The sequence below is a fragment of the Phlebotomus papatasi genome, unplaced genomic scaffold (assembly GCF_024763615.1).
Source record: "Phlebotomus papatasi isolate M1 unplaced genomic scaffold, Ppap_2.1 HiC_scaffold_31, whole genome shotgun sequence".
In the NCBI taxonomy this organism is placed as follows: domain Eukaryota; kingdom Metazoa; phylum Arthropoda; class Insecta; order Diptera; family Psychodidae; genus Phlebotomus; species Phlebotomus papatasi.
The window spans coordinates 180,503-196,866 of record NW_026604532.1 but is presented as its reverse complement, the minus strand read 5'-3'; the positions used below and the strand labels follow the sequence as shown (position 1 = coordinate 196,866).

Sequence of the window (16,364 nt, the reverse complement as noted above, 5' to 3'; positions counted from 1 at the left end):
AAATTACATTTTCTGCAAAATTTCTTAAAGGCAAAAGGCATGAAGGGCTTTGCCATGGATTCAATATGAACTTTGAAGTCTCTCGCCAACGATCTTTGATCCTTTTTGCTTAATATTACCACTTTAATTTATTAGGTGAGATTCTTAACAATCTCACCTACTATAATCCTGACAAAATTTCATGTCGTCCGATCGACCTCAAACTTGGCCAAAATGTGTTTCAGCACTTCCTGATCACGAATATATATGTGGCTATTTTACGTTCCCGGCCGGCCGGCTGGCCGGCCGGCCGCTCTTTGGAGCTTAATAGCTCCTAAACTAAAAAAGATATCGACTTGCGGTTTTCGGCAAAGGTTATATATCGGGTGAAAATTGCAACTTGGTGCATAGACCCCCCACCCCCCACCCCTCCTTCCGCCATTTTGAAGACCCCCCTTTTTTTGTTTTCTCAATAGCTCCGCCCCTATGGCATTCAGCGGACTCAAATTTTAGTATGTTATAGCTGGGCCTTAGAGCTTTCCATCAATACCAAACTTAAGGTCCCCCGACCCCCCTGACCCGAGCTATAAGGGTCCAAAAAAAATTTCTTAAAATGGCCATAACTCCGGTTCTAATTATCAGAATTTAAAAAGTGAGGGCTTTTTGGAAAGCTCTCGTGAAATGCCACTTCCCCTTCTAACATCGCAAGTTCATAAAACCACCGCTAGGGGCGCTTTTTTTAAAAAGAAAATTTTTAAATCTTAAAAGTTAAATAACTCAAAAATTCCATTGTGCATCGGGCTAAAATTTTAGTATGTTGTAGCCGTTGATTATACCTATCAAACAAAAAAAACCTTAAGTCGATCCATAACCCCTGACCCGAGCTATAAGGGGTCAAAGTTCGAACATTGACCGGCCTCTATCTCCGGTTCTAATTAACATAGCGACCTAAATTTTACCTTTTTGGTTTCGTCTCAATGAGCACTTTCAGATGGAAGTTCAAAAAGTCACCACAGGTGGCGCTGTGATAGCGTCAAAATTCATCGAAATTCAAAGTCACTTTTCTCAAAAATGGCATTGTGCAAGTTAATCAAATTTTAGTATGTTGTAGTCCAGTCTAGGACGTTTCCAAAATGGTGCATATGCGCGCTGTGGTTTCAATAGAACCGGAGATATGAGGGGTCAAAGTTCACGAAATTCAAAAAATCATATCTCCGGTTCTATGTGACCGATTTTGATGAATGAGGGCTTAAACGAAAGATCTCACCAAATGCTACAACTTTCTAGAATATTTGAACTTCGTGGGACCAACACCAGGGGCGCCATAGTCGAAAAACCAATTTCAATATCACATAACCTCAATTATCTCGACTGTCGCTGAACCGATTTTGATGATTACTTCAACATAATTGTAGAGCACATTTGTCTCTACATTTCGTCCATACATCATTTTCCGATCAGACTACGCTATCACTCCGATTTTGCCGTTTAAGTGTGAAAAAATTGATTTTTCCCATAATAACGCTTTGAAATCCCTCAGATGCCAATTTGACTGCCTCTACTCCACCGAGACACTTAAAATAGGGTTTTAAATGGAAAGTCCCACAAAATACAACAATTCTTTGAAATAGTTGAAGCTCAAGAAATGACTACTTGGGGCACTCTGGATGAAAAAACAAGTTAAGAAACAAAAAACCTCGCTTATCTTGGCTTCTGAGTAATCGATGAGATCATGTTCTATGGGAAAATTATAGAGAACATTCTGGTCTACATTTCACCCATATATCACTTTTGTGCCAGTTTATCCAAATCCTTGATATTTTGGTTTAAATACAAAATTTGTATAATTTCACGAATTTGATTCAAGATAACTGAATGGCGACTCACAATTTCAGCTCCAAATCGAATTTGCATGCACTCCGAGTTAGCTCACGTTAAGAATCTCACCTACATAAGCCGGTTAGGATTATCTGTCCCTTTTAAATAATTTCTCTGAAGGAAATTGAAATTGTGATCTAGCAGATCCATCAACTTCTAATTAAATTACATTTTCTGCAAAATTTCTTAAAGGCAAAAGGCATGAAGGGCTTTGCCATGGATTCAATATGAACTTTGAAGTCTCTCGCCAACGATCTTTGATCCTTTTTGCTTAATATTACCACTTTAGTTTATTTTAAATTATTTCTCTGAAGGAAATTGAAATTGTGATCTAGCAGATCCATCAACTTCTAATTAAATTACATTTTCTGCAAAATTTCTTAAAGGCAAAAGGCATGAAGGGCTTTGCCATGGATTCAATATGAACTTTGAAGTCTCTCGCCAACGATCTTTGATCCTTTTTGCTTAATATTATGACTTTAATTTATTTTAAATAATTTCTCTGAAGGAAATTGAAATTGTGATTAAGCAGATCCACCAACTTCTAATTAAATTACATTTTCTGCAAAATTTCTTAAAGGCAAAAGGCACGAAGGGCTTTGCCATGGATTCAATATGAACATTGAAGTCTCTCGCCAACGATCTTTGATCCTTTTTGCTTAATATTACCACTTTAATTTATTTTAAATTATTTTTCTGAAGGAAATTGAAATATTAATCTAGCAGATCAACCAACTTCTAATTAAATTACATTTTCTGCAAAATTTCTTAAAGGCAAAAGGCATGAAGGGCTTTGCCATGGATTCAATATGAACTTTGAAGTCTCTCGCCAACGACCTTTGATCCTTTTTGCTTAATATTACCACTTTAATTTATTTTAAATAATTTTTCTGAAGGAAATTGAAATTGTGATCTAGCAGATCCACCAACTTCTAATTAAATTACATTTTCTGCAAAATTTCTTAAAGGCAAAAGGCATGAAGGGCTTTGCCATGGATTCAATATGAACTTTGAAGTCTCTCGCCAACGATCTTTGATCCTTTTTGCTTAATATTACCACTTTAATTTATTTTAAATTATTTCTCTGAAGGAAATTGAAATATTGATCTAGCAGACCAACCAACTTCTAATTAAATTACATTTTCTGCAAAATTTCTTAAAGGCAAAAGGCATGAAGGGCTTTGCCATGGATTCAATATGAACTTTGAAGTCTCTCGCCAACGATCTTTGATCCTTTTTGCATAATATTACCACTTTAATTTATTTTAAATAATTTCTCTGAAGGAAATTAAAATATTGATCTAGCAGATCCACCAACTTTTAATTAAATTACATTTTCTGCAAAATTTCTTAAAGGCAAAAGGCATGAAGGGCTTTGCCATGGATTCAATATGAACTTTGAAGTCTCTCGCCAACGATCTTTGATCCTTTTTGCATAATATTACCACTTTAATTTATTTTAAATAATTTCTCTGAAGGAAATTGAAATTGTGATCTAGCAGATCCACCAACTTCTAATTAAATTACATTTTCTGCAAAATTTCTTAAAGGCAAAAGGTGTGAAGGGCTTTGCCATGGATTCAATATGAACTTTGAAGTCCCTCGCCAACGATCTTTGATCCTTTTTGCATAATATTACCACTTTAATTTATTTTAAATAATTTCTCTGAAGGAAATTGAAATTGTGATCTAGCAGATCCACCAACTTCTAATTAAATTACATTTTCTGCAAAATTTCTTAAAGGCAAAAGGTGTGAAGGGCTTTGCCATGGATTCAATATGAACTTTGAAGTCCCTCGCCAACGATCTTTGATCCTTTTTGCATAATATTACCACTTTAATTTATTTTAAATAATTTCTCTGAAGGAAATTGAAATTGTGATCTAGCAGATCCATCAACTTCTAATTAAATTACATTTTCTGCAAAATTTCTTAAAGGCAAAAGGCATGAAGGGCTTTGCCATGGATTCAATATGAACTTTGAAGTCCCTCGCCAACGATCTTTGATCCTTTTTGCTTAATATTACGACTTTAATTTATTTTAAATAATTTCTCTGAAGGAAATTAAAATATTGATCTAGCAGATCCACCAACTTCTAATTAAATCACATTTTCTGCAAAATTTCTTAAAGGCAAAAGGTGTGAAGGGCTTTGCCATGGATTCAATATGAACTTTGAAGTCCCTCGCCAACGATCTTTGATCCTTTTTGCATAATATTACCACTTTAATTTATTTTAAATAATTTCTCTGAATAAAATTGAAATTGTGATCTAGCAGATCCACCAACTTCTAATTAAATTAAATTTTCTGCAAAATTTCTTAAAGGCAAAAGGCATGAAGGGCTTTGCCATGGATTCAATATGAACTTTGAAGTCTCTCGCCAACGATCTTTGATCCTTTTTGCTTAATATTACGACTTTAATTTATTTTAAATAATTTCTCTGAAGGAAATTAAAATATTGATCTAGCAGATCCACCAACTTCTAATTAAATTACATTTTCTGCAAAATTTCTTAAAGGCAAAAGGCATGAAGGGCTTTGCCATGGATTCAATATGAACTTTGAAGTCTCTCGCCAACGATCTTTGATCCTTTTTGCTTAATATTACCACTTTAATTTATTTTAAATAATTTCTCTGAAGGAAATTGAAATTGTGATCTAGCAGATCCATCAACTTCTAATTAAATTACATTTTCTGCAAAATTTCTTAAAGGCAAAAGGCATGAAGGACTTTGCCATGGATTCAATATGAACTTTGAAGTCTCTCGCCAACGATCTTTGATCCTTTTTGCTTAATATTACCACTTTAATTTATTTTAAATAATTTCTCTGAAGGAAATTGAAATTGTGATCTAGCAGATCCATCAACTTCTAATTAAATTACATTTTCTGCAAAATTTCTTAAAGGCAAAAGGCATGAAGGGCTTTGCCATGGATTCAATATGAACTTTGAAGTCTCTCGCCAACGATCTTTGATCCTTTTTGCTTAATATTATGACTTTAATTTATTTTAAATAATTTCTCTGAAGGAAATTGAAATTGTGATTAAGCAGATCCACCAACTTCTAATTAAATTACATTTTCTGCAAAATTTCTTAAAGGCAAAAGGCACGAAGGGCTTTGCCATGGATTCAATATGAACATTGAAGTCTCTCGCCAACGATCTTTGATCCTTTTTGCTTAATATTACCACTTTAATTTATTTTAAATTATTTCTCTGAAGGAAATTGAAATATTGATCTAGCAGATCAACCAACTTCTAATTAAATTACATTTTCTGCAAAATTTCTTAAAGGCAAAAGGCATGAAGGGCTTTGCCATGGATTCAATATGAACTTTGAAGTCTCTCGCCAACGACCTTTGATCCTTTTTGCTTAATATTACCACTTTAATTTATTTTAAATAATTTTTCTGAAGGAAATTGAAATTGTGATCTAGCAGATCCACCAACTTCTAATTAAATTACATTTTCTGCAAAATTTCTTAAAGGCAAAAGGCATGAAGGGCTTTGCCATGGATTCAATATGAACTTTGAAGTCTCTCGCCAACGATCTTTGATCCTTTTTGCTTAATATTACCACTTTAATTTATTTCAATAAATTTGATTTCTCTGAAGGAAATTGAAATATTGATCTAGCAGACCAACCAACTTCTAATTAAATTACATTTTCTGCAAAATTTCTTAAAGGCAAAAGGCATGAAGGGCTTTGCCATGGATTCAATATGAACTTTGAAGTCTCTCGCCAACGATCTTTGATCCTTTTTGCATAATATTACCACTTTAATTTATTTTAAATAATTTCTCTGAAGGAAATTAAAATATTGATCTAGCAGATCCACCAACTTTTAATTAAATTACATTTTCTGCAAAATTTCTTAAAGGCAAAAGGCATGAAGGGCTTTGCCATGGATTCAATATGAACTTTGAAGTCTCTCGCCAACGATCTTTGATCCTTTTTGCATAATATTACCACTTTAATTTATTTTAAATAATTTCTCTGAAGGAAATTGAAATTGTGATCTAGCAGATCCACCAACTTCTAATTAAATTACATTTTCTGCAAAATTTCTTAAAGGCAAAAGGTGTGAAGGGCTTTGCCATGGATTCAATATGAACTTTGAAGTCCCTCGCCAACGATCTTTGATCCTTTTTGCATAATATTACCACTTTAATTTATTTTAAATAATTTCTCTGAAGGAAATTGAAATTGTGATCTAGCAGATCCACCAACTTCTAATTAAATTACATTTTCTGCAAAATTTCTTAAAGGCAAAAGGTGTGAAGGGCTTTGCCATGGATTCAATATGAACTTTGAAGTCCCTCGCCAACGATCTTTGATCCTTTTTGCATAATATTACCACTTTAATTTATTTTAAATAATTTCTCTGAAGGAAATTGAAATTGTGATCTAGCAGATCCATCAACTTCTAATTAAATTACATTTTCTGCAAAATTTCTTAAAGGCAAAAGGCATGAAGGGCTTTGCCATGGATTCAATATGAACTTTGAAGTCCCTCGCCAACGATCTTTGATCCTTTTTGCTTAATATTACGACTTTAATTTATTTTAAATAATTTCTCTGAAGGAAATTAAAATATTGATCTAGCAGATCCACCAACTTCTAATTAAATCACATTTTCTGCAAAATTTCTTAAAGGCAAAAGGTGTGAAGGGCTTTGCCATGGATTCAATATGAACTTTGAAGTCCCTCGCCAACGATCTTTGATCCTTTTTGCATAATATTACCACTTTAATTTATTTTAAATAATTTCTCTGAATAAAATTGAAATTGTGATCTAGCAGATCCACCAACTTCTAATTAAATTAAATTTTCTGCAAAATTTCTTAAAGGCAAAAGGCATGAAGGGCTTTGCCATGGATTCAATATGAACTTTGAAGTCTCTCGCCAACGATCTTTGATCCTTTTTGCTTAATATTACGACTTTAATTTATTTTAAATAATTTCTCTGAAGGAAATTAAAATATTGATCTAGCAGATCCACCAACTTCTAATTAAATTACATTTTCTGCAAAATTTCTTAAAGGCAAAAGGCATGAAGGGCTTTGCCATGGATTCAATATGAACTTTGAAGTCTCTCGCCAACGATCTTTGATCCTTTTTGCTTAATATTACCACTTTAATTTATTTTAAATAATTTCTCTGAAGGAAATTGAAATTGTGATCTAGCAGATCCACCAACTTCTAATTAAATTACATTTTCTGCAAAATTTCTTAAAGGCAAAAGGCATGAAGGGCTTTGCCATGGATTCAATATGAACTTTGAAGTCTCTCGCCAACGATCTTTGATCCTTTTTGCTTAATATTACCACTTTAATTTATTTTAAATAATTTCTCTGAAGGAAATTGAAATTGTGATCTAGCAGATCCACCAACTTCTAATTAAATTACATTTTCTGCAAAATTTCTTAAAGGCAAAAGGCATGAAGGGCTTTGCCATGGATTCAATATGAACTTTGAAGTCTCTCGCCAACGATCTTTGATCCTTTTTGCTTAATATTACCACTTTAATTTATTTTAAATAATTTCTCTGAAGGAAATTAAAATATTGATCTAGCAGATCCACCAACTTCTAATTAAATCACATTTTCTGCAAAATTTCTTAAAGGCAAAAGGTGTGAAGGGCTTTGCCATGGATTCAATATGAACTTTGAAGTCCCTCGCCAACGATCTTTGATCCTTTTTGCATAATATTACCACTTTAATTTATTTTAAATAATTTCTCTGAAGGAAATTGAAATTGTGATCTAGCAGATCCACCAACTTCTAATTAAATTAAATTTTCTGCAAAATTTCTTAAAGGCAAAAGGCATGAAGGGCTTTGCCATGGATTCAATATGAACTTTGAAGTCTCTCGCCAACGATCTTTGATCCTTTTTGCTTAATATTACCACTTTAATTTATTTTAAATAATTTCTCTGAAGGAAATTGAAATTGTGATCTAGCAGATCCATCAACTTCTAATTAAATTACATTTTCTGCAAAATTTCTTAAAGGCAAAAGGCATGAAGGGCTTTGCCATGGATTCAATATGAACTTTGAAGTCTCTCGCCAACGATCTTTGATCCTTTTTGCTTAATATTACGACTTTAATTTATTTTAAATAATTTCTCTGAAGGAAATTGAAATTGTGATCTAGCAGATCCACCAACTTCTAATTAAATTACATTTTCTGCAAAATTTCTTAAAGGCAAAAGGCATGAAGGGCTTTGCCATGGATTCAATATGAACTTTGAAGTCTCTCGCTAACGATCTTTGATCCTTTTTGCTTAATATTACGACTTTAATTTATTTTAAATAATTTCTCTGAAGGAAATTAAAATATTGATCTAGCAGATCCACCAACTTCTAATTAAATCACATTTTCTGCAAAATTTCTTAAAGGCAAAAGGTGTGAAGGGCTTTGCCATGGATTCAATATGAACTTTGAAGTCCCTCGCCAACGATCTTTGATCCTTTTTGCATAATATTACCACTTTAATTTATTTTAAATAATTTCTCTGAAGGAAATTGAAATTGTGATCTAGCAGATCCACCAACTTCTAATTAAATTAAATTTTCTGCAAAATTTCTTAAAGGCAAAAGGCATGAAGGGCTTTGCCATGGATTCAATATGAACTTTGAAGTCTCTCGCCAACGATCTTTGATCCTTTTTGCTTAATATTACGACTTTAATTTATTTTAAATAATTTCTCTGAAGGAAATTAAAATATTGATCTAGCAGATCCACCAACTTCTAATTAAATTACATTTTCTGCAAAATTTCTTAAAGGCAAAAGGCATGAAGGGCTTTGCCATGGATTCAATATGAACTTTGAAGTCTCTCGCCAACGATCTTTGATCCTTTTTGCTTAATATTACCACTTTAATTTATTTTAAATAATTTCTCTGAAGGAAATTGAAATTGTGATCTAGCAGATCCACCAACTTCTAATTAAATTAAATTTTCTGCAAAATTTCTTAAAGGCAAAAGGCATGAAGGGCTTTGCCATGGATTCAATATGAACTTTGAAGTCTCTCGCCAACGATCTTTGATCCTTTTTGCTTAATATTACGACTTTAATTTATTTTAAATAATTTCTCTGAAGGAAATTAAAATATTGATCTAGCAGATCCACCAACTTCTAATTAAATTACATTTTCTGCAAAATTTCTTAAAGGCAAAAGGCATGAAGGGCTTTGCCATGGATTCAATATGAACTTTGAAGTCTCTCGCCAACGATCTTTGATCTTTTTTGCTTAATATTACCACTTTAATTTATTTTAAATAATTTCTCTGAAGGAAATTAAAATATTGATCTAGCAGATCCACCAACTTCTAATTAAATTACATTTTCTGCAAAATTTCTTAAAGGCAAAAGGCATGAAGGGCTTTGCCATGGATTCAATATGAACTTTGAAGTCTCTCGCCAACGATCTTTGATCCTTTTTGCTTAATATTACCACTTTAATTTATTTTAAATAATTTCTCTGAAGGAAATTGAAATTGTGATCTAGCAGATCCATCAACTTCTAATTAAATTACATTTTCTGCAAAATTTCTTAAAGGCAAAAGGCATGAAGGGCTTTGCCATGGATTCAATATGAACTTTGAAGTCTCTCGCCAACGATCTTTGATCCTTTTTGCTTAATATTACCACTTTAATTTATTTTAAATAATTTCTCTGAAGGAAATTGAAATTGTGATCTAGCAGATCCACCAACTTCTAATTAAATTACATTTTCTGCAAAATTTCTTAAAGGCAAAAGGCATGAAGGGCTTTGCCATGGATTCAATATGAACTTTGAAGTCTCTCGCTAACGATCTTTGATCCTTTTTGCTTAATATTACCACTTTAATTTATTTTAAATAATTTCTCTGAAGGAAATTGAAATTGTGATCTAGCAGATCCACCAACTTCTAATTAAATTACATTTTCTGCAAAATTTCTTAAAGGCAAAAGGCATGAAGGGCTTTGCCATGGATTCAATATGAACTTTGAAGTCTCTCGCCAACGATCTTTGATCCTCTTTGCTTAATATTACCACTTTAATTTATTTTAAATAATTTCTCTGAAGGAAATTGAAATTGTGATCTAGCAGATCAACCAACTTCTAATTAAATTACATTTTCTGCAAAATTTCTTAAAGGCAAAAGGCATGAAGGGCTTTGCCATGGATTCAATATGAACTTTGAAGTCCCTCGCCAACGATCTTTTTGCTTAATATTACGACTTTAATTTATTTTAAATAATTTCTCTGAAGGAAATTGAAATATTGAACTAGCAGATCCACCAACTTCTAATTAAATTACATTTTCTGCAAAATTTCTTAAAGGCAAAAGGCATGAAGGGCTTTGCCATGGATTCAATATGAACTTTGAAGTCTCTCGCCAACGATCTTTGATCCTTTTTGCATAATATTACCACTTTAATTTATTTTAAATAATTTCTCTGAAGGAAATTGAAATTGTGATCTAGCAGATCCATCAACTTCTAATTAAATTACATTTTCTGCAAAATTTCTTAAAGGCAAAAGGCATGAAGGGCTTTGCCATGGATTCAATATGAACTTTGAAGTCTCTCGCCAACGATCTTTGATCCTTTTTGCTTAATATTACGACTTTAATTTATTTTAAATAATTTCTCTGAAGGAAATTGAAATTGTGATCTAGCAGATCCACCAACTTCTAATTAAATTACATTTTCTGCAAAATTTCTTAAAGGCAAAAGGCATGAAGGGCTTTGCCATGGATTCAATATGAACTTTGAAGTCCCTCGCTAACGATCTTTGATCCTTTTTGCTTAATATTACGACTTTAATTTATTTTAAATAATTTCTCTGAAGGAAATTAAAATATTGATCTAGCAGATCCACCAACTTCTAATTAAATCACATTTTCTGCAAAATTTCTTAAAGGCAAAAGGTGTGAAGGGCTTTGCCATGGATTCAATATGAACTTTGAAGTCCCTCGCCAACGATCTTTGATCCTTTTTGCATAATATTACCACTTTAATTTATTTTAAATAATTTCTCTGAAGGAAATTGAAATTGTGATCTAGCAGATCCACCAACTTCTAATTAAATTAAATTTTCTGCAAAATTTCTTAAAGGCAAAAGGCATGAAGGGCTTTGCCATGGATTCAATATGAACTTTGAAGTCTCTCGCCAACGATCTTTGATCCTTTTTGCTTAATATTACGACTTTAATTTATTTTAAATAATTTCTCTGAAGGAAATTAAAATATTGATCTAGCAGATCCACCAACTTCTAATTAAATTACATTTTCTGCAAAATTTCTTAAAGGCAAAAGGCATGAAGGGCTTTGCCATGGATTCAATATGAACTTTGAAGTCTCTCGCCAACGATCTTTGATCCTTTTTGCTTAATATTACCACTTTAATTTATTTTAAATAATTTCTCTGAAGGAAATTAAAATATTGATCTAGCAGATCCACCAACTTCTAATTAAATTACATTTTCTGCAAAATTTCTTAAAGGCAAAAGGCATGAAGGGCTTTGCCATGGATTCAATATGAACTTTGAAGTCTCTCGCCAACGATCTTTGATCCTTTTTGCTTAATATTACCACTTTAATTTATTTTAAATAATTTCTCTGAAGGAAATTGAAATTGTGATCTAGCAGATCCACCAACTTCTAATTAAATTAAATTTTCTGCAAAATTTCTTAAAGGCAAAAGGCATGAAGGGCTTTGCCATGGATTCAATATGAACTTTGAAGTCTCTCGCCAACGATCTTTGATCCTTTTTGCTTAATATTACGACTTTAATTTATTTTAAATAATTTCTCTGAAGGAAATTAAAATATTGATCTAGCAGATCCACCAACTTCTAATTAAATCACATTTTCTGCAAAATTTCTTAAAGGCAAAAGGTGTGAAGGGCTTTGCCATGGATTCAATATGAACTTTGAAGTCCCTCGCCAACGATCTTTGATCCTTTTTGCATAATATTACCACTTTAATTTATTTTAAATAATTTCTCTGAAGGAAATTGAAATTGTGATCTAGCAGATCCACCAACTTCTAATTAAATTACATTTTCTGCAAAATTTCTTAAAGGCAAAAGGTGTGAAGGGCTTTGCCATGGATTCAATATGAACTTTGAAGTCCCTCGCCAACGATCTTTGATCCTTTTTGCATAATATTACCACTTTAATTTATTTTAAATAATTTCTCTGAAGGAAATTGAAATTGTGATCTAGCAGATCCATCAACTTCTAATTAAATTACATTTTCTGCAAAATTTCTTAAAGGCAAAAGGCATGAAGGGCTTTGCCATGGATTCAATATGAACTTTGAAGTCTCTCGCCAACGATCTTTGATCCTTTTTGCTTAATATTACGACTTTAATTTATTTTAAATAATTTCTCTGAAGGAAATTGAAATTGTGATCTAGCAGATCCACCAACTTCTAATTAAATTACATTTTCTGCAAAATTTCTTAAAGGCAAAAGGCATGAAGGGCTTTGCCATGGATTCAATATGAACTTTGAAGTCTCTCGCTAACGATCTTTGATCCTTTTTGCTTAATATTACGACTTTAATTTATTTTAAATAATTTCTCTGAAGGAAATTAAAATATTGATCTAGCAGATCCACCAACTTCTAATTAAATCACATTTTCTGCAAAATTTCTTAAAGGCAAAAGGTGTGAAGGGCTTTGCCATGGATTCAATATGAACTTTGAAGTCCCTCGCCAACGATCTTTGATCCTTTTTGCATAATATTACCACTTTAATTTATTTTAAATAATTTCTCTGAAGGAAATTGAAATTGTGATCTAGCAGATCCACCAACTTCTAATTAAATTAAATTTTCTGCAAAATTTCTTAAAGGCAAAAGGCATGAAGGGCTTTGCCATGGATTCAATATGAACTTTGAAGTCTCTCGCCAACGATCTTTGATCCTTTTTGCTTAATATTACCACTTTAATTTATTTTAAATAATTTCTCTGAAGGAAATTAAAATATTGATCTAGCAGATCCACCAACTTCTAATTAAATTACATTTTCTGCAAAATTTCTTAAAGGCAAAAGGCATGAAGGGCTTTGCCATGGATTCAATATGAACTTTGAAGTCTCTCGCCAACGATCTTTGATCCTTTTTGCTTAATATTACCACTTTAATTTATTTTAAATAATTTCTCTGAAGGAAATTGAAATTGTGATCTAGCAGATCCACCAACTTCTAATTAAATTAAATTTTCTGCAAAATTTCTTAAAGGCAAAAGGCATGAAGGGCTTTGCCATGGATTCAATATGAACTTTGAAGTCTCTCGCCAACGATCTTTGATCCTTTTTGCTTAATATTACGACTTTAATTTATTTTAAATAATTTCTCTGAAGGAAATTAAAATATTGATCTAGCAGATCCACCAACTTCTAATTAAATTACATTTTCTGCAAAATTTCTTAAAGGCAAAAGGCATGAAGGGCTTTGCCATGGATTCAATATGAACTTTGAAGTCTCTCGCCAACGATCTTTGATCCTTTTTGCTTAATATTACCACTTTAATTTATTTTAAATAATTTCTCTGAAGGAAATTAAAATATTGATCTAGCAGATCCACCAACTTCTAATTAAATTACATTTTCTGCAAAATTTCTTAAAGGCAAAAGGCATGAAGGGCTTTGCCATGGATTCAATATGAACTTTGAAGTCTCTCGCCAACGATCTTTGATCCTTTTTGCTTAATATTACCACTTTAATTTATTTTAAATAATTTCTCTGAAGGAAATTGAAATTGTGATCTAGCAGATCCATCAACTTCTAATTAAATTACATTTTCTGCAAAATTTCTTAAAGGCAAAAGGCATGAAGGGCTTTGCCATGGATTCAATATGAACTTTGAAGTCTCTCGCCAACGATCTTTGATCCTTTTTGCTTAATATTACGACTTTAATTTATTTTAAATAATTTCTCTGAAGGAAATTGAAATTGTGATCTAGCAGATCCACCAACTTCTAATTAAATTACATTTTCTGCAAAATTTCTTAAAGGCAAAAGGCATGAAGGGCTTTGCCATGGATTCAATATGAACTTTGAAGTCTCTCGCTAACGATCTTTGATCCTTTTTGCTTAATATTACCACTTTAATTTATTTTAAATAATTTCTCTGAAGGAAATTGAAATTGTGATCTAGCAGATCCACCAACTTCTAATTAAATTACATTTTCTGCAAAATTTCTTAAAGGCAAAAGGCATGAAGGGCTTTGCCATGGATTCAATATGAACTTTGAAGTCTCTCGCCAACGATCTTTGATCCTCTTTGCTTAATATTACCACTTTAATTTATTTTAAATAATTTCTCTGAAGGAAATTGAAATTGCCCGTGTGGTTGGGGTACCCATCGGGCGCGTCCCAGGTGGCGGATAGGGAATGGCTGTAGTTGGTTTTAGAACTGGCTATAGTTCGTTTGGAAATAGCTATAGGCACGTATCGGCATCTTTGCGTCTACGAGAAGTCCTTAGTGAATACTAAACCGCGGACCACCCCAAAACCCGTGTCTCCTGGGTAAGGAGGCCTGTGCATCAGGTTTGCACCCTGTTGTCACAGTAACCTGTCAGCAAAAAAACACAACAAAGAGCCTCGGATGTCGGACGGATTGCACCGGAAACGACCTACGCGAGACAATGGACAAGCTGTTGCTTCAACCGCTGGTCCCGGGGTCGGAGGGCACCAGAGTAACGGAAGAGGCTCTGGAGTGACATCAGGTTTGACAAGCCTACCACGACGACAACGGCACTTCAGAATGGCTACATGGAATATCTTCTCACTCACAGGGAAGCACCAGGAGCTTAAGAGCGAAGCAAAAAGATTCCAATTAGATATAATTGGTGTTTCGTCTACTAAGCAAAGAGGTAGTGGAACTGTGGATCTTGAGGAAGGGTGGCAACTTTTCCTGTCCGGAGTGGCACCGGAAATGTCTGCACAGGCGGGTGTGGGGATACTCACAAGCCCTCGGCTGTCAGACAGGGTTTGTGATGTCTGGACACACAGTGGGAGAGTGATGGGTATCAAGATCAAACTTGAGAGATCTTCCCTGGCGGTGTTGCAGGTGTACGCACCGAACGCATCGTCAGAGTACCCAGCTTTCCTAGATGAAGTGGAGGAAGTCCTGAATAAGGCATCTTCTGAAGCGGATTCAGTTGTGTTGTTTGGGGATTTCAATGCCCATGTTGGTGTTGACTCTGAGACATGGAGGGGTGTGATTGGGAAGAACGGGGATAAGAGTGAGAACCCGAACGGTAAAATGTTGCTGGATTTCTGCGCAATCAAAGGTTATTCGATCATGAATACCTTTTTCCAGCACAAGGAGATTCATAAATACACCTGGGAAGACACAAAACGAGGACTTAAGTCAATAATTGACTTTGTCCTGGTTCCCGGTGTTGATAGAAGAATTGTCCAAGACGTTCGAGTTTTTAACAGTGCTGAACTGTCAACTGATCACCACCTGCTCTTTGCAAAAATTAACCTCAACGAAGATCCTCCCGCTCTACCTAAGGGTAAGAGCAAAGTGCTTAAATGCATTAGGTGGGAGAGTCTCAAGAAGAAAGACGTTGAGGAAAAATTTGTGAAGGGCATACAGGAAAGGTTTGAACAAATTCCACAGTCTCCTTCTGACATAGAGGCTGAATGGGCCTGCTTCCAAACAGCCATTTTGGCCTCGGCTACAGAAGCTTGTGGCGTTAAGCGCATTAATGTGACGAACAACGTGAAACGGTCATCTTGGTGGGGAACACCGGGAGTAAAAGAAGCCGTTGGAGAGAAAAAGAAGGCTTACAAGTTGTACATACAACGTAAGGATTCTGATTCTCGTGATCGTTATGTTGAGGCGCGAAAGGCTGCAAAGCTCGCAGTTAAAGCCGCTAGAGAGGAGGCGTGGAAAAAGTTCGGTGAAAAGCTGGAGCTTGACTATAGGTCGGCAAACAAAACTTTCTGGCAAACAGTCCGAAGACTCCGAGGGAAGAACAGCAATTCCATCCAAGGAGTAACATCCAAGGAAGGGAATCTTCTGACCAAAGAGGAAGAGGTTTTAAATCGCTGGAAAGAGTACTTCTCAGAATTGCTCAATCCTCGGCAAGGCACTGATGATGACGTACCCACGAGTAAAGGCAGGGAGGAAAGTAGTCCTTCAGAGAGTGAAGTCCTGTATGCGATTAGTAAATTGAAGGATGGAAAAGCTGCAGGAATTGACGAAATACGTCCCGAAATGCTAAAACTCATGGGTATAGCGGGTGTCAATTGGCTCACGCGTGTCATTAAGGTGGCTTGGCAAAGTGGGAGAGCACCAAAGGACTGGCAAGTTGGGGTCATTGTACCCATATTCAAGAAGGGAAACAAGAAAGATTGCTCCAATTATAGGGGAATTTCCCTTCTGAGTTTGCCCGGCAAAGTGTATGCCAAAATCCTTGAGAGAAGATGCCGAGAAATAGTCGAACCCAGACTGGGTGAGGAACAATGCGGTTTCAGACCTGGTA

At 34.2% G+C, this 16,364-nt stretch overlaps 1 protein-coding gene across 1 annotated transcript; it reads left to right on the top strand.

Annotated features, from left to right (window-relative positions):
• Positions 1-14,473: 14,473 nt before the first annotated feature.
• LOC129809081 (uncharacterized) lies at positions 14,474-16,046 on the top strand (the record flags this gene model as incomplete). Its single annotated transcript, XM_055858932.1, has 1 exon — positions 14,474-16,046. A coding segment is annotated over exon 1 (1,573 nt), but the record flags the coding sequence as incomplete, so codon positions are not given.
• Between the last annotated feature and the right edge of the window lie 318 nt (positions 16,047-16,364).